The sequence below is a fragment of the Chiroxiphia lanceolata genome, chromosome 4 (genome assembly GCF_009829145.1).
Source record: "Chiroxiphia lanceolata isolate bChiLan1 chromosome 4, bChiLan1.pri, whole genome shotgun sequence".
NCBI lineage: Eukaryota > Metazoa > Chordata > Aves > Passeriformes > Pipridae > Chiroxiphia > Chiroxiphia lanceolata.
In genome coordinates this window covers 30,609,900-30,628,423 of record NC_045640.1, presented here as the reverse complement: position 1 = coordinate 30,628,423, position 18,524 = coordinate 30,609,900, and the positions used below count along the sequence as shown (strand labels likewise).

The 18,524-nt window shown below is 34.1% G+C and overlaps 1 protein-coding gene across 2 annotated transcripts in view; it reads right to left on the bottom strand.

The window, feature by feature from the left end:
* TUSC3 (tumor suppressor candidate 3) overlaps nucleotides 1-18,524 on the bottom strand; it is a 109,433-nt gene that overhangs the window by 64,106 nt on the left and 26,803 nt on the right. For both annotated transcript variants that reach the window (XM_032686561.1, XM_032686563.1), the window contains 2 exons: nucleotides 10,919-11,088; nucleotides 1,306-1,423 (listed from right to left, as the gene is read on the bottom strand). In XM_032686561.1, coding sequence (XP_032542452.1) covers nucleotides 1,306-1,423; nucleotides 10,919-11,088 — 288 coding nt within the window. The remainder of the gene's footprint in view (nucleotides 1-1,305; nucleotides 1,424-10,918; nucleotides 11,089-18,524) is intronic.

The window sequence follows — 18,524 nt, the reverse complement described above, 5'->3', positions numbered from 1 at the left end:
TGCAGAAACCTTCTGACATTGGATAGACTTTGGGGGCAGCTGGTCTGGAACTACTTTACCATTTCTCTGTAAACATAGCAAAAGCTAAAAAATGCAAATTGCATTACCTTTGAGGTTTTTTGCTATGGCATCAATGTTACATGACTTGTTTGTACACATAAATGTATGGTCAGAATTTCCCCCAAATCCACCTTAAAACAGTCATTAGTACAATGTATTCTTAACACTGCATCTCTAAAACTGGCAGGAACCTTACATATTGATGTTTAATTTCATCTACATGTAAACATGACTTTAAATGCATACCATTCAAAATAAAACTGAATCTGTGCTCTGTTACACAAGGAATAAGTTGAATTGGACTATTCTAACATGTATTGATTGGCCAGAAGGTCAGATCAAACAACATATATTGTATTATTATAATCACGTAAGTTACAATAATACAAATTTTTGTAAAGCAAATCTTTAATTTGTAAAGCAAAATCTAAAGCCACTAATAACCATTCTTTACACAATACATTCTAATATTTCAACTGGAAGTAAAAATATTTACTAAAAACAGTAATTAAACTTTTTAAATTAAGTATTTTAAAAATAAATATTAATCTTTTCCCCCAAACATTTTAAATCACACACTTCACCAAAAGGTGTTTAAAATATACGGAGAACTTCAAAGCTTTTCAATTCTCTTAATCTGCATTTTTAGCTTCAATCAATGGATAAATATCAAAGAAAATCATGTCAGTATTTAGTATTAATTTTCAAGGGATGCATTTTGCCTTGACTACTCAGTTTAAAGGGAGACAAACTATTCTCCAACAGCTGATTTTTCACTCTTTATAGCCAATATATAAAATGTAAACCATCCTCTTCTCTTTTCCCTGAAGAACTTCCAGACTAATTCAAATATTATTGAAGTTGAAGAATATTGTATCACATAAAAGCAATTAGTTAAGAGCTTTTTACCTCTAAAGAGAAAATAAATCTTTAAATGCAAGTGTTATTTGCAATGTTCTTCATTCTAAAAAATCGCATTAACAATTGTTTGGGAAAAAAAATGCACATGTATAATGCAATCTATAAACAAGGATTATAAACTATGCTTGGAAAAACTAGAAGTGGTTATTGGTAGAATTGCCTTTGTTAATGTCATAGAAAATGCAGTGTTTTTAACCAGGAGGAAATTGTATACAAAACACAGAGGTACACACCTACATACAGAAAATAATTTGTCTTGCATTATTTGGCAAATCAACACATAGTTCTAAAAATTAACAATGCTTTACAGTGTCCAACATTTACCTGTTGAAAAACATCTGCCCCTTCATCATAATCCACGATTGTGAAAAACAGTTTGTTTGAAAAAGCAGATGAATAGCGCCATGAATTAGCCAGTACTTGATATTCTTCATTAGCTTGCCTGTTAAGGGAAAGAAACAAATGTACATCCACATGGCATTCACTGGCAAAAAATATGCTATAACCAGCTACAACAGCTAGATAAATTACATTTTCAGTATCATTCTCAACAGCCATACTATCAGTTAAAATGTTTCAGCTAGTTATCCAACTCTTTGCTTCAAACTCGTCTTCTCCAAAATTACAAAATGTGTTAAGGTAAACTATACCAGAGACATTCCAAGATGATATTAAGAAAAAATAATGTTTTCCATATTTAAAAGTCTCAGAAAACAGGAGTGGTCTATGTGGCAAGTGTAACAAAAATCTGCTAACAGATCCATGCAAGCAAATGCCTATGTTGCCCTTGAATACAATATCAGGATTTACTTGCTGGAAACAGCTACAAATAAGGAATTCTGAAACCAGTGGACAAACAACACAGAATTGTGAAAGTAGCAGTCTTCCTAAAACAGCAGAGCCATAAAAAGAGAGCCAAAGAAATTGCTAAGCACCTGGGAAATGATTCCAACCAAATAAACAGTAGGCTTGTAAGTAGCATAATAAATTACAGATTATTTCTCTAAAACTTGTTTTAAAAGTGATAATTTTGTAGAACAGAAGGTGATTTGCTAATACTCAAATATGTCAGAAAGCCTCCTCTTGGCTTTACTCATGGGTCTATAATCAGGTCGGATTTTTTTGAGGTTTTGCTTGTTCACCTGTCCACTTTAAATAAAAACTAAAAAACCCAAACCAAACAAACAAACTCCCCCAAAAAACAAATAAACCCCCACCACAATAAATCTGAAATACAACAAACCAAAAAACAAAAGCCCCCCAAACAAGCAGAAGAACAAACCAAAAAACTTTGCCCTGATTGCACTAAAAGGAAGGGAAAGGGAATTAATTCTAAGAGAATAATCTTGGGATCTTTATCAGCAGAGACATTCTCTAAACACACAAACATAAACCCACAGATTCTTTAATAGGACAAATCAATATCAACAAAAAAATTCAGAGGAAAAAAAATGAAAGAATGCTTGCAGTACTTCCTGATTGACACAGATTCCTTTGTTAATTTCCATATTATTATTTAATCACATCTGCTGTAGAGTCCAAACCAGGATTTCACCACTTGGCAACTCGACTTTGCATATAGAAAGATACATAAGCAGTATAACTAAATGTATTCTGCAGCTTTTCTCAAAACAGCGTTTCTGGAAAAACAGTTCTATGTGTTAGATGGTGCAGAACAGTTTATTTAAAAGCTGTAAATTCAAAAATCTGTTTGTTGTTAAGAGAAACTCTGCATTAAACATACAGAAGAGAGAGCAAAAAAGGAGAAGAGCATTACAGGACCATAGATATCCCAAGACTTTCACCATTTCTTCATAACTGAGATCAACTTTAGGCATGACATATATTACATACAAACTGTAGCAAAGTTGTGTACTATTAAGACATACACTGTATATGAAAAAACTATCACAAAAATTTAAGAGTTAAAATGAAAATTCATGACCTTTTACTCCCACAAAGAATAAATAACATGAAGCACAATAAACCTCAGCTTTCAACCTTACTACCTGACTTTGTAAAATTTGCTACTTAACAGCCTTATTCAACAGGCAGTTTGCAATTTAAAAAAAAAAAAAAGTGATGTCCTCATTAGTTGGTTATTTCTAGAAACAGGTATCACTAAGCAGGCTAACATATTCACTATCATCCTGAAGAGGGCAGTCAGACAACATCAAAGGAATGCTTTAAAATCTTAAGCAATATCTGTAGTGCACTCTTCTGATAAGCCTGCTATATTAAAGCTGAACCATTTTTATTAGAAGAACAAGATAAAAATCACTTCATCTTGATGCCATCATTCTTCTTCATCTACCTTTCACTTGTGATGAAATAGTATTTCTGAGAAATTCAGATACTCCACTTATGACCCCATTATTTGAGAGGACTCTTGTTCCCACTGATCTCAATGCATTTTGCATCTTCGAACTATTTTGAATTAATATAATAGATAGAAAGTATAATTTTTCAAAAGGTTGCTTTAGGTTTTCTGTAACAGAGTCAAAGCAAAATTTTATCCTCAGACTGAAAATAACAATTCTGTAATACAACTCCATAGCAGTCCTTGAAGGGTGTGGAGAAGAAAGACTGAAACAAGGAGCAGCAGGAACACAAAGTTAAAGGATTACCACATCCACAACTGAAGATCATCCTACACTACATAATCTCCAGTTGATACAATGCTGATACAATCACATTAATAACTTTCTGTAGCACAGGTTCATTCCTTTTCAGACTCAGTAACACAAGCTTGACTGAAAAACACAAGCACTTGACTGAAAAAAATTCAGTCTTCAATTAACAACAGACAATATCAACTACGTCACTTTTTATCTACCTACCTCTATAATTAGTTCATACCCATTTTATCAGTTTATTTCTATGAATCAATGTTAATTATACAAAATTGCTATAATAATTATATGAAATACTATAAAGGCATAAAGCAAAGAACCACATTTGGGTTGAACTCATCAGAAAAATATAGTAGCACTGCTCTTGTTTGCTTGACAGGATTTTTTGATATATGGAGAACATTTGAATGCTATTGCTATTATAGTCACCTCTTCAGAACTTCATTATACCAGCAACACAGGAACTACCAACAACAACAGTAATATTGACCAGCTACTAGAAAATAGTGGCTAGATCAAAGGGAATGCTACTATTAGATTTACTCAGAAAATTCAATATTCTGGAAAGTAAGCTGCTAAGCAAATGCTCTACAAAAATTCTTCCATTACGCAGGAGTTGCTCATGAAATATTAAAAGTTTTATTTAAAAAGATTAATTATGTGGGTGTCTATGGCAGTTAATCAGATTTGTATAGCTTGAGCTATATTTAATGAGATTAATTTTATTCTATTAGTCTGACATTTTAGTAAGAAAAACACAAATGGAATATTAGGAAAAGAATAAGAGTGTGGAATTATTTGACAAAGAAAGCAGTAAAGCATTATTTTCTGGCACACTATGGACTGTACAAAATACTTACATATGTACAGTTGGCACAGAATGCACTACCAGGTCACCTACCTGTTCTTATCCATCTGTTTAAAGTAAACTGCAGGCAATGCTAGAATTTGGAGACGTGTTTCCAAAACTAAAACAAGGGGTTAAATGCATATTTTGATGTCTTCTCAGTGTCAAGAAGACAAATTCAGAACGCTTATTTGATTTTAATTTTGTTTAGAGTGACTCATACTGTCTTCAAGAAAAGCACTGAAAAATCTACAAATGTGTCCAGAAAATTCACCACATATGTGGTGACACAGTGTATGGACACTAGTTGAAAACTACACTCGTTTTGCAAACTAGATGCCTATAAAAGGGGAAGACAAGCTAAAATCCATGTTACTCTATTTACAGCATCCCATGAAATTTTCAGTATTCTACAGATGAAAAGAAGCTATGAGGTCCTATTTTGTAGAAGTTGTGAAGTAAAAAAATAAAGAATTGTGATCACAGGAAGAATAAGGAGTTTCTTGTGATCCAAGTAGAAAATTACTGCCTGGTTAAACAGGACTCATCAGTACTTCTATCAAGACCCTGAAGTACACAGGAAAAGCAATTGCTTAACTTTCAACAGCTCCTTCCACATTTCCTATTCCTTCATTGAACAAAAGTTCAAATCACAGCTTCCTCTCACTATATTTAAGAGACCTGTCAACGATTTTTCTCACTACCTCCTCTTGATCAAGTGGCCAAAAAAAAAAAACAAAACAAAACAGAAAGACAGAGGATCCTGTTTCTTCCTTCTGATGATGCCTCCTTGACTGTCACAATTCTTTTTGCGGTTGACCTACTCTTGGATCAGCTACTTGAAAACATATCTCTTTTCTGAGATATCTTTTTTAGCAGGGAAACCAACAGAATCCCTCTCTTTTCAGAATTAAAAAATCACCTCCTCTTGGAGGTCTAATTGATAGGGAAGATGTTAATAAAAGCATGAGGAATCTCTTCTCTCATATATTTTGCTATTTGCTTCTATGCACTGAGTTAGCAGAAGGCAGCTACGTTCAGAGACCTTTATGAAACACATACTACAACATTAAGCTCAAAATTTAAAAATACACAAACTGTATGTTGAATTATAACCATACGTTTAGATAAACCTGTAAGGAGGAATAACTTAAGCAGTTAACTTTGAGCCCATTCTGCAGCAGGATTTCTTCAGCAACTACAAGCTTGTTCTGAAAGATGCCACTAATAATTTCTGACAGAATTCAATCTTGTCACTCAAACTAAACCAAAGCAGTCTTTAGAAAACATGTGCCACATCTGAAAAATTGAGCCATCTCCCCCATATTCTACATATTAAAAATATAATTTACATTTATATTTATACACACATAGAAAACTTTAGCTAATGGGAGTAATCACCGCTCCTTTCAATATAACAAAACTTCTGATGCTTTTAAAAATGCAATAGTCTGGTCAACATGGATGAAAAAATTACTGGCTACCCAACTCCTCTGCTTTACCAGCCACTTTCATCTTTCTTCTTCATAAATAGTCTTTGCAGAGTCTTCACAAAACTGTGCTTTCCAAGAATCTAGAAGCAGGTTTGTTACTTCCACTGTAAAATACTGTTAAACGTCATCTAGAACTGAAACAAAACAGTTTTCAGCCAGTGCAGTTTACAAGTTTGTCTTCACAAGTGGTCATCTGCCATTACCATAGGCTTTCTCTGTTGCATTTCCCCATTTTTCTCCTGATCATTTATGATGCTAATTCTAGGCTTCAATCTCGATTTGCTATAATTCAAACAGGTTCACCTCTTTAAAGGAAACATGTGGGAATTCACAGGCATAAACAAGCATAGTAGAAAGTGTGCAAACCAAAATCTGTTTGTTTTAAGTAGCTTTAAATTCAGAGAGAGATGCACTTGTCTAATTTACATATTTTAACCATTATCTTATAACAAACTAGTAGCACAGCTCAACATATAGAGCCTATCCACCGAAACTCAGCATCTTTAGCCTCTGCTCTGATCTTTTCAAGGAACACCAAGAAAAAAAAAATCAACACAAAATATGCACCTTTCTGTGATGGGCTTCAGCTGTTGAGGAAAAGCTCAAGTGACCAATTTCATTTTTCTGACCCAAATATCCCTTTCTAAATGAAAATACCCCAGAAATGAATTTGCAAAATGAACCACACAAAAAAATGTGAACTGTTTGGAGACAAACAAGATGTCTCTGATATACACCTGTACTGAAAGCAGAGATGGTTGCTTCTGCCAATCAGATGAGAGAAGCAGAGCTTGGAAAGAAAAATAAAAATACTTTGCTTATGGAGTTGTCAGATGGTATAGCAAACAAAAAAGAATGAGTTAATTATAAGAATGAAACATGCAGAGGAGCAGTCAGCATCAGCAGGATAGAGCTAAAGCCCATGAGCAGCTAAAAAATCAAGTGCAGCCCAGGGTCACTGAAGTCTGGTTGGTAAAAAGGTGCTGATCACTTAAGAAAATGTGGTGAGAATAAAACAGGGGAGCAGACTGCAAAATGCAAAAAGATGAAAACCACAGAAGCTGGAAGTGAATTCTCACCCAAAAATGCATTCAAGTCAATCCAGAAGTTACCATTTGCCTGTATGTAATACAAAGTACACAGTCTCCTCATCTCTGTGAAGACATTATTGTCAGAATGAACGTTCTTTTTTCCTCCTTATATACATAAGTAATTTTTTCTTCAGTAGTGTGACTGATGTGGGTAATGGAGATAAACTATCTAGTTGAGTGAAGACCTAAACACCAAGGGAAAAAGGTAGCTGGTCTTATATCCTGAATCATCACTGTTCAAAGTTAGATTATTTCAGACTGCTCATCCAAACTGATTCATCATCACAGTGTGTCAAGGGGCCCTTTAGGATCTGCTTCCAATGTGCAGTTGCAGAGTATTTGCACCAAGAACAGCAATAACAGGTAAAGTCAATTAAGACTAACCAAGTTTAATTTCCTGGAACTAAAACAGTTTAATCAAACGCATTTCCAAATGTGCATGGAAAAAAATCCCCCATGTTAAGCCATTAGAAACACGTTTGATCTCCATTTGAGAGCACACTGGATATCTAATCTGTTATTGTTAATTCATCTCCCAACACCAGGTATGTCATACTGAACTTAAATAATTGTGTCAACAGAAAAACTGACATTTATGCTACCACTAACACAATTGTAAAGGCATCAGACGGCTTTCAATACTCCTTTGGATCAGTACATTGAAACTTGTTTGTTGCTTAAACTTGTTAGATGAAAAAATCTTCACTCTAAATTCTGCTTTAGGATAAATATTGAATTTCCTCAAAAAAAAAAAAATCTAGAGGCATGACTAGAGGCTCTACTAACATGTATACAGAGCTGCTGGTTTTCAGAAGCTTTCATGTGTTAGGACTACATTGATTCAGACAAGATTGACTGAAAGTTTATTTTTTGCATACCAAACCTTTATCCAAATATCCAGAGTCCCAAGGACTTCTTTGTAAGTGGTATTTTAAAAGTAAGTTGATATGATTTCCATATACTTTCACAAATCGTGTGATTTATGTGATTGATGCTATAATGTCTTCCTTGCTGCACAAAGAAAATTACATTCTCTGAGACATATTTGGTCAGCTTTTCACATGTATGTCCTTGATATATGGATAGGTGAACTCAACCAAGTTCCATTCAAAATCTGGAACTTTTCCAGCATTAAAAAGGGTAGGAGGTTGCAGAAGGGGAGAATCCTTCCTTCATGCCTTCTACACAATGTCCAAGCTACAGCACTTCTCAGCAATGGACAGGTATGATAGTCCTTTGTCCCGTGGAGAACACAGATCACCAAACTGACTTGGCATTCACCTGGAAGGAATTCCAGAAGTGACACTAACCTTTCAAATGCAGGAAGCTACCTCTCCATCTGTGAGGCCACAATCGTTCAAAACACCAGCCAGAACAGTCATACTGATTTTACTATAAGCAGGGGCTCCTCTAAACTACAAACATTCTAAATATAACCAAGTACAAAATCAGATACACAAAGGATACAGGGTTTTTTTTAACAAGATAGGACACAAATGATCTCTTCTGGCCTCAAATGTGTTCATCTACAATGGTTTGCTCTAATAACCATTAGCTTTCACTGCTCTTCTCCAGAAGAGGACCACATTTCCTAATCTTGGTATTTTTATCTTGTTATTTACTGCTCCCCCTCTTTTTATTTTTTATGTATAATACTGTGTTTTTCATGCTTAGAATTTGACATAGCTCTATTCAACAGCCACACACAAATATTTTTTTTCACCTTTTGAAAATACTATGCACATGTTCTTTATTAACTGGACATTTAGAAGAGACAAAACACAGACATTTCAAATCTAAGCACCAAAAGGAAACAACAAAAACTTTTTTTTTTTTATAGATAGGCCTCTGATGCATAAACTAACAAGGTTCAATTTTTAGGGGGAAAAAAAAAGTTCTAATTCTTGTGACAAAGTTATTCAAAGTCAAGGATTTCAGTCTATGTGCTTTTTCATATCTGAAATATGACATTGATTTTTTTTTTATACAGTTGCTCTGAAAATATTTTGACAAGTAGCAGTTAACTTAAATCTTGCACAAAAGCATCTTCACAGAACATTACAGATTAAGTTAAAAAAATCTATTTTTCCTTTAGGCAAAGTGGCTAGTGAGTAGCTAACAATCAAGTAATGCATGCATTTCAGTTCTCTATATACTTTCAGTGCTCCTGTCCATTAATTAGGAATTGATTTGAAAATGTTGATTTTCCTGATAATGGTCTTACGTGTAGTATGATCAACCTCACTAAATTCCTTTTATTTCCCATGAACAAGTGGATTGCAACTTCACATTTATTTAAACAAGCCCAACTGAATGTAGTATGCTGATTTTTCCTTCATTTTATGCTTAAAGATTTTCATTTGCTTCTGTACATAGATGTCTAGTCTGGCCTACTGCAAGATAAAATTTACAAGCTCTTTTTCAGTACAGTAAACAATACACACTTGCAAGTAAACCTAATTTCCTTAAAAAAAAGCAGTATTTATGTTGTTTTCACATACCCTATAAAAGACCTGTACATAGCACAGGGAAAGAATTTGCTATGGCCATTATAATGACAAATACAATGACCCTTATAAAGCTGAACTTGGTACATCTCCTGTAGCTTTATCCACTGGGTAAGAAAATAAGGAATGATTTAAAACAATACGGTAAACTTTCAACTCCTATTTCCTCTCCTAAAGTTGAACCCTGGCAACACAAAGAAGAAACAACAGCAACCAAAGTGCTGAACTAAAAATTCATTTGACTTAAGAATACTGGAAAGCTTCTATACCTAATCCTTCACCTTCACAGTTCATATGTGGAGACTGAACTCATGGAAAAGCAATTTATACACTCTCCCTCAAAAATGACTTCAATGACGGAAAATTAATCTATAAAAAAAATCCAATAAAACCCATATACAACTACAGATACACGAGTCAAAGTTTCTGTTGTAAATGTCCCATTCCAACACATCAGAAATCTAACAAGCTGCTATGTTTACCAGTTCTGTATATAAATTAAAATGCACCTGTTTAAAACCAAGAAATAATATTTCTTAATATACAGTTTGCATATTTCATAGTTCTACAGAGTATTTTACTGCCTATTTAAACACTGTTTAGAGCTCCCTGCACAATAATCCAATCTATTTCTAGACACAATAATTTCTAATGTATATTTTGGCTGAAGAAGGTTTTATTAGCACAGTTTCTGATTCAGTAAGGTAATTAAGTGCATGACTACCTTTCAGTCCCTTGGCCTTATTTGCCTGTCTATCATTAGTAATTTTTGGATTAATTTATTGAGCTAGGAACTTGCACAAAAAGGTCCTGAACTTAGAGGAATATCAGAGCCACTCTAATACATATTCTAAATGGAGACACCAGAACATATCAGAGTGCAGTGCCAGAAAGTATTCCACAATAAGCATGTCTTTGTGGAACAATGTGCTTGCATGTAAGAACTGTCCAAAGCTGTGAAATCATAGGGTAAGTCACATCTGCATCAGAGCCTTCGACATCTCTTACTGAAGAAATCAGTGAAGTGATGGTAATGAACCACTTCTGTCACACAATGTCTTTGGAAAGATCATGGTCAACTATAATAACATAAAGTTGATTTCTTAAAGAGAAAGTCTTCCTTAGTTGTGTGCATTTTATTCAACTGTAATTCAAAAAAAGAAACAAAAACTTGGCAGAATCCTAAAATTTGACATCTAGATTAAATGACAGTTGAAAAGATGCTGTAACAAGCACATGAGCCTGTGGAACAGTGTGCATCTATCCCATGCAAAGAACAACCCTACTCAGTGTATTGCACATTGATTCAAGTGTTCACTTGAAGGCTGGTGAGGAAGATGAGAAAGTTCAGTAAGGTATAAATTACCTGCAAACAGAGCACTGTCGCTGTGGCTGAAGAGCAGTGAACATCACTATCACAGAGTAGTTACGAGGTGGAGCCTTCACAAACCTTCGGAATTTGTCTCCATTCATGCGGATGACTGAACGCCTTGAGCTCCACTCCATCAGCTGTTCCACTTTCTCAGCCAAAAGATTCTGTAATTGAGGACAAGGATGAGGAATGCTTAAGCTTAAAGTTTAAGTGCTTTGTACCTATATTCTGCCTTTTCACCCTCAGAGCTTATATGGACTTAAGCCAGAGGTTATATAGTTATATGGTTATAGGTATAGGTTATATGTATATAGCAAAAATTAGCTTATAGCACAATATAGTCTTTCATGTAGACAGAGAAATTTTAAGTATTTAAAAAAATAACTCAATGTGGTCTTAAACAAAAAGGACCCATAGAATGAAATCAAACAGGCTGCTATCAAAGCAGTAAAGGAGTAGAGTAAGGTAGACTGCCTTAATACAAGTTGCCAGTACAGCAATCATTTAACTTCCACTTAAAAAAATTGAAGCTTCAGAAAATGCAGCATTATGTTATATTTATTCTATTTAGTAAAAATGAGAGCAAGATATTGTCAGTCACTCAAATATAAAGATGAAAGAAAATTGTACCTACAGAGAGAGAAATAGTTACTATATTCAGAATTTCCTACAAACATGTATCATATTAAATTTAAATTAATACAAGTTTTATATTTTGCTACAGACAGGACTGCACTGTCATATAAACCCATCTAGGTAAATTCTGTTATGAGACCAACATTTTGAGCTGCTTTCAAGATTAAGGACCCCAAAATATTTTGACTGAACTACCATCGTATAAGAAAAAAAATCCCTGCCTGTGTGTTGCTTTTGCTTGAAAACATTCCATGACATGAATGATTTAAAGGAAGTTATAAGACATATTAGAAGACAGTCTTATTTGTCAAAGTATTCTTATAAAAATCTATTTAGAATTTTTTTTTTTAATAAAGTAAGCCTGATGTCACACATGCTCAGCAGAAATTGTTTCGTTTCCTAAATTACCCAGGTTCAGTGAAGTCTCAATGACAGTACTCTAGGTGGACTGCTACATACATTGTATCAGGATCAATGTATCAATCTATCTTGTTCTATATCCTCTGTTCCCTATTCATAGACCCTGTGGAAGCTGCATATATCAAATAGGAATTCAAAAAAGCGTGGAGAAAACTGGAATATTACAAGTAAGAAGCTGAGCACTGAAAGAAGGTGGGAAGGACAGAGAGGGGGTAGACAGACAGAAAGTGAAGAAAGGGCACCAAACAACAGGGAAACTAAGTTCAGAAAATCTGAAGATGTCAGATCTCTGTTAAAATACACAAATTAGTGAATGGGTTTATGAACTGATGGGGCTCCACTGTGGAGGGGAAGAATAAACTAGCTTAAAAAACATATTGAAATGGGGATACTGAGAAAAGAGAATATAATGAGAGGCAAGGCAAGGATAAAACTCAAATACCGTGTAAGAAAAACTGAGAAAGGAGACAAGGTGGTTTTTCTAGGACTTTCTTTAAAAAAAGGAATGAAATAGAAAAATTAGGTCATCTAGTAACATTTTGACAAATCAGTAATGCTATAAATAAGAGCAGAGATAGATATATGAGGGGAAGGAAGGAGTGAACTGCAAGGATCAAGAAAAATTACATTTTGCCTGTAAGACCTTCCATCTTAAAAATTATCAGGCACAGGTCATCAGAAGGCTTGAGTCCAAAAGTTTTGATCAGTGTAAGTCATGAACAGTTCTGAGAGTCGCATTTACTTGACGTTATAAAGCCTTTAAAAAATATCCTTTAGGGTTTCATTCCTTTTCTCACAATTTAGCTGATATTTGTTATCACAAATGTGAGAGAGAGATTACAACTCTGTTTATATAAATTAACCAATTAATACCATAATTTTTCTTCTGCTAAAAGACATATGTAAAATTTCCTTGAATTAGCAGTGTCTGAATTAAATCTTTGGTCATTTCAAAAGATTCACTAGTTTTGCATCAGGCACTGCAGCTGGTAATGTGCAATAAAACATAAAGAGCTAAAAAGGATGTGAACTAGTATATCCAAAAGCTTTAATAAGCACAGCAAAAAGATAAACCAAAGAGAATTAATAACAAGACACGACTTCTATATTAGCACAAGAATGATGTACAATAACCTACTTGGTACAGAAAACCAAAGACTTTTCAGAATAGGCCTTATTCAGAGAAAAGAAACCCATGAAACAGCATTAAGGGTATGAAAACAAAAGCATGATCTTGACAGAAAAAAAAAAAAAAACCAAAACAGGAGAGGAGAGGAAAAAATCCAGCTCTATTAGTGCTACACAATTTGTTTCTATGAAAGAAACAGTTATATTGGAAGACGCTTAGAGAATTCCCAAACCAAGTTTTACTTGGAAGCTTGTTGCCAATAAAAAAAATTACCTTCTTTCAGATCCAATCATGTGCAATGTCACCTTTACAGAGCTCTTATGCAATATTCTGAAGTTCACCATAATGTTCTCAACCACTTGTATCTTTTGTTGGTTTTTTTCTTCTAAATGCACTAGGTAAAAAGCTAGTAACTAAACTAATCTGTTTACTATAATAGGTAATCAAGCTAGTGTTTCAGGAACGTAGTAATCAGGTACAATTTACATACTTCCTTCATTGCATTCTGAAGCAATCTACTCTTTTCAAATAGAAAGTTATTGAATAGATTGCAGATAATTGCCTACATCATAAAACATTCTGCTATAGGCTACCCTTTTCTTAGGTAACCGACCGCACTTCGATATCCTACCGATTTTTTCTTACGCTTTATTCCAGAAAGACTTCTTTTGCAGAATAATTGATAGAAGAGAACTTGGAACTGATAGCTCTAGAATTCACAGTGAAGTCTTTCTGATTTGTAACTCTTTAGAGAGAGATGAAGCCCTGATATTGTTTTTGTCATTTACAAAATATTTTCACAATATATGCTACTAAGTTAGCAACTTTTTCCTCATTTCATTTAATAATGAAATTTAAGAAATAAATCTACTCTTAAATAAGTTTCTATTTTAGCCATGCATTTGATTTTCAAGCTCAGTATCTGTCTTAAGGAAATATGGCACATTTCAGAATTCCAACTGTGTACTTTAGCTTTGGATCAAAAAGGCACCTACTTTTATGACACTACACTCAGAAAATTGGTCAGTCTGTTAAAAGGGGGGGGGCATGTTTTAAACATGCTGAAGCAGCAGAACAACCTTAAGGATTTCATAATTCAAATTGTAACTGATATTTTTGTAGGAAAATATTTCTCAGATAAAAGTGTATAAAAAAGAAAAAAACACCGTTGAACCAAAGTATGAGTTCTACCTCAGACAAAAAATTTCTCCTGTGTAAAAGAGAGTGGTGAAAATTGAAAAAAAATTGTCAGAAAACATTTAAAGCCAAAAGGGATAGTTTTCCATATTACCCTAATAAAAATAATCTATTAATATCCAGCAAAGCATTGTTAGAAAAGACAATGGTCTATCCCAAATTGTTCTTGCCATGAAGATACTGAAACTGAATATGTTCTCCAGTAGTTTTCTTCTATCATTTACCACCCAGCTATACAAACCATACCTAAAACTGTCACCAAAGTGAATTCCCATTAGGATTTTAGACATTTACACAAATTTTATTAACTCAACCTCTTTCCACCACCTGGGGAAAAGTTTTCTGCCAGAGAAAATCTGGAAATAGGAGAGAATGGTTAAATCTGACAAAACACATCTTGCGATGAACAATATCCAGAAAACGAGGAACTATCCCATTTTTCCTCTAGTGGCTAATTTTCTGCTCCTTCACACAGTCTATACAAGTAAAGACCCTGCATTTGCTTAAACCTATTTGTTTGCAGAATTCCTCTGAGTACTTATACCAATAACTCAATGGAACTGTTTTAGTTGAAACACTAGGAAAAAAAACCCAAACAGACAACAAATCCTAGAACAAATCCTACGAAAAGGGAAATTCTTCCTGTATGAAGAAAACTCTAGGTTTGATGTCACAAATAACTACAACAGAGTCAAGAGATAACAGTCTACTGATAAAAATATAGAGAACTTTTAAATCAATGGGTGAAGAGGTAGACATATATCATTTATGTATTTTCAGTGGTTGATGCCTCAAGTAGAATAAAAGAAGATTCATGATCTATGTGTGGAAACAACATGAATGCTAATTTTTGCAAAGCAAACAACTATAATACTCCTTGCTGTTACTACACTATCTTGTAACAAGTGAAAATCCAGGAATTTTCTTACCGAACAAGAAAAGCTGTTTGTTTTTTAGAAAATGGCATTTTCCCATAAAGCAATCACCTATGAAAATTATCTTTGCTGCTGTCAAAAACATAGGCAAACTGTGACAAGTTATGAAACAGAAGATGCTGGCAGGCCAAGTTTCTGGCATCTACACCTGAAGCAATTCCCCATTAGGGACTGCTTCCCAGTGATCCCCTGTATCTCCTCTCTGCTTCTTAACCTAACAGAGCTTGTCATCTACAAGCCTTCCCCCTTTCATACTCTGTGACCAGCAGATTAGCTACTCAAAACACAGCTTTATCTATTCATTCTCCCAAGACACAGTGCCTACAAGACAATGCATAAACAACAATAAGAACCACCCTGTATCCACACATTTTTGTCTCATTAACTGTTAATCTTCCTTGGCCAGATTTTCTAAATTTCTTTTGGCCTAAATAAAACTTCTTGTTAGGGGCAGGGGGCACCAAATAACACAAAACAAAACGCCATTCAAATTTTCATAAATGCTGCTTGCTCTGTCTATCCAATGGATATCCCTGACATTTTCAAGACAAATCTCCTATTAAAAAAAAAAAAAAAAAATTAAACACTGTTCATTCAGATTTGTTGATCTGTGAAACACAAAATCATAGAAATACAGTTGGAGTATGGCAAAGAGAAGATACTCCTTGGTTCTCAAGAAAGTTTTATCAGATTTCTATATCATATAAACATATTGTTGACACGTTTACATTACTGAAAATGTATTTTGAATTAGTTTTCTTCTTCAGATCCCCTTTCATTTACTTTGCTTTCAGTCAGAACAACTTCACACAGGTAGCTTTTAAGGCATAAGGGGCTACAAAAAAAAAGAAAAGAACACAGTCCCAATGATATTACTCAGTGCTTCGCTGTTCAAACCAGCCTGCTTTCACTTGAAACACATCAGCTCTACCACTTCGCTTCTGTCAAGCTTCAGAAGAGGTTTCAGGTCTCGCTGATATAAGAGGGTCCTGAATACTGCTCAGTATGTGAACATGGAATACCAAGACCTCTGCTCTGGAAAGGCAGGGTCAAGAGTTGTAAGATGAGATACCTATACTAGGAAAAGTCTTCAAATAAAGTAGCCAGGGACTCAAACTACTGTCGACTACTAATAAGGTTGAGGCATTGGTTATTACCAAGCCATTCCCCTTTCCTGATGAAAAATTCAAATTCACTCCAGTAGCTCAAATTTCACAGTTTCTGTAGTGAAAGAAATAAAGCAAGGAGTTGCAAATTAACGATTTGATACCATATTTGCTACTGGAGATCAGTTACCTACAGATTTTGAGTGTTTCTGAAATTATGGTGTTGCAAATAAAATAAAAAAACCAAATGAGACGGCTTGCCTTCCATGTTTCCTTTATGTGTGTCTTACTAAAACCAAATAATGCCGATCAAATCACAGTTGATGAAAATTCTGCTTTGTTCACTAAGGTGTATCAAATACCCAAAACTGCTAGCTTTGTAAGCCATTATTTCAGGACAACACTCACTGTAAAAACAAACAACAAAAAACACAAGGTTGCACTGATAAGGCATGTAAAGTATCTCATAAATTTCTCAATCTGACGTATGTAGCTTAAATTCCAATTTATTTTAACAGTCTCCTTTTTAGTCTTTAGTTACACTAAGAATAATAGTACAGAGAAACTAACTGAACTAATAAACACATTACAGCAGTATGTAGTAAGAATAGTTAACTCTTCTAAAAATGTGTCTGATAAACATTCACGGATATGTAATTCCTGACAGCATTACATTAATGGAATTAACATTAAAAGTGTTCTTACAAGCATACATTCCTCTGTTGTTCCTTGTTCACCTGAAGCCTCCATATAAATGTCATTTACACTACCAACACACCAGTATCCTTGAACACATCAAAAACAGTTTTATCATTTGTAAAACTCAACAAATAATAACTGCATATACTCAGGTAATTTCATATAACATTTCCTACACACTAAAATGCGCTAGATGGCTACTTTCCTGCACAAGCCTTCTAAAGAAGATTTTACATAGCTCACGGACTTGAAAGTGCTAAAAGAAAGGTAATTTCTTTAATCTGTCTAGGTCTTCACTCTTTTCTCTAAAAGTTCCTAGGCTATTCTGAAACCCAGAAAAAAAAAAATTCACTTTTATCAAAGTTTATTCAACATGCAGCATCAGCAGTTTCATCAAAAATATTTATTCCCTCTTTTGAACTTGTCTTTAAACAAGAATATAAACCATGAGTCATATCAAAGTTGCAATCTGTAATTTCATGACTCACAACCCTCGGTTCAATGGAGAAGTCCAGGATTAAGCATCTGAATATTCCAGTGAGCACCATATTTTTCTGCAGCAGAAATTAAGAGCATTTACACCAAATTCTGAAGGCATCAGAAGCACAGTACAAACTGTTCTGTAACTCATAAGGTCATAAACTAATTCCATTGAGAATGGCTGTATCAGTACTGCAAATCTTTTCCTCTCTGTTCTCTCCTCTTCAACAAAAGAAAAGCATGAGTTAATGCAAATATTACTAACCAGTAAGACATACAGAAATCTGTTTGGATACTTATTTCCCTTTCAGATTATTTATTTATTTACAAAAAGCCATTGCCTGAACATAACTGAGAAGCCATGTAAGCTGGCACAGTATGACTGACTTGATATTATGCTCCATTGACTCAAAGTCATTTAGCTGTGACTGAGGATTCGCTTTTTGGAATCAGACACCGATTTTCATCTTTATGTAAAATAGCCTACATTTTGTGGCACTAAGCCTAAAAACGTCCTTCTAAGGTTGAGTAGATAAATGAACAGAGAACTAAAAGTACTAAGGTTTGTTTTTGGTTTTTTTTTTCCAATTTTAGCCTATAAACTGCAGTTTCAGAAAAATCTGGTTGATTTCTTATTATACAAAGCTGTCATTTTCTGAACATTGCATAAGAAAGTATTAATATTAATATTTTTTCCACAGTAGAAAATGCAAGACAGAAAGTAACCTGCATAATGGTTTACACAGATGTATGTTGTCCAGCTGATTTTACAAAGATATTCAATTTCCATGGAATACAATCAAAAATTGACAATTTATTTCAAAATACAAGAAATTCATCCTGTTTTTAACTTATACTTTTTAAAATTTTCACACTTTGTCACAAGCTTTATGATAACTTACATTCATTAAAAAATAAAGTTCATCTAATTTAAATAAAGTCTGTAAGTCAACATTATGAATTCCAGAGTAGAACTCTAGTACTGCAAACAAGCATAC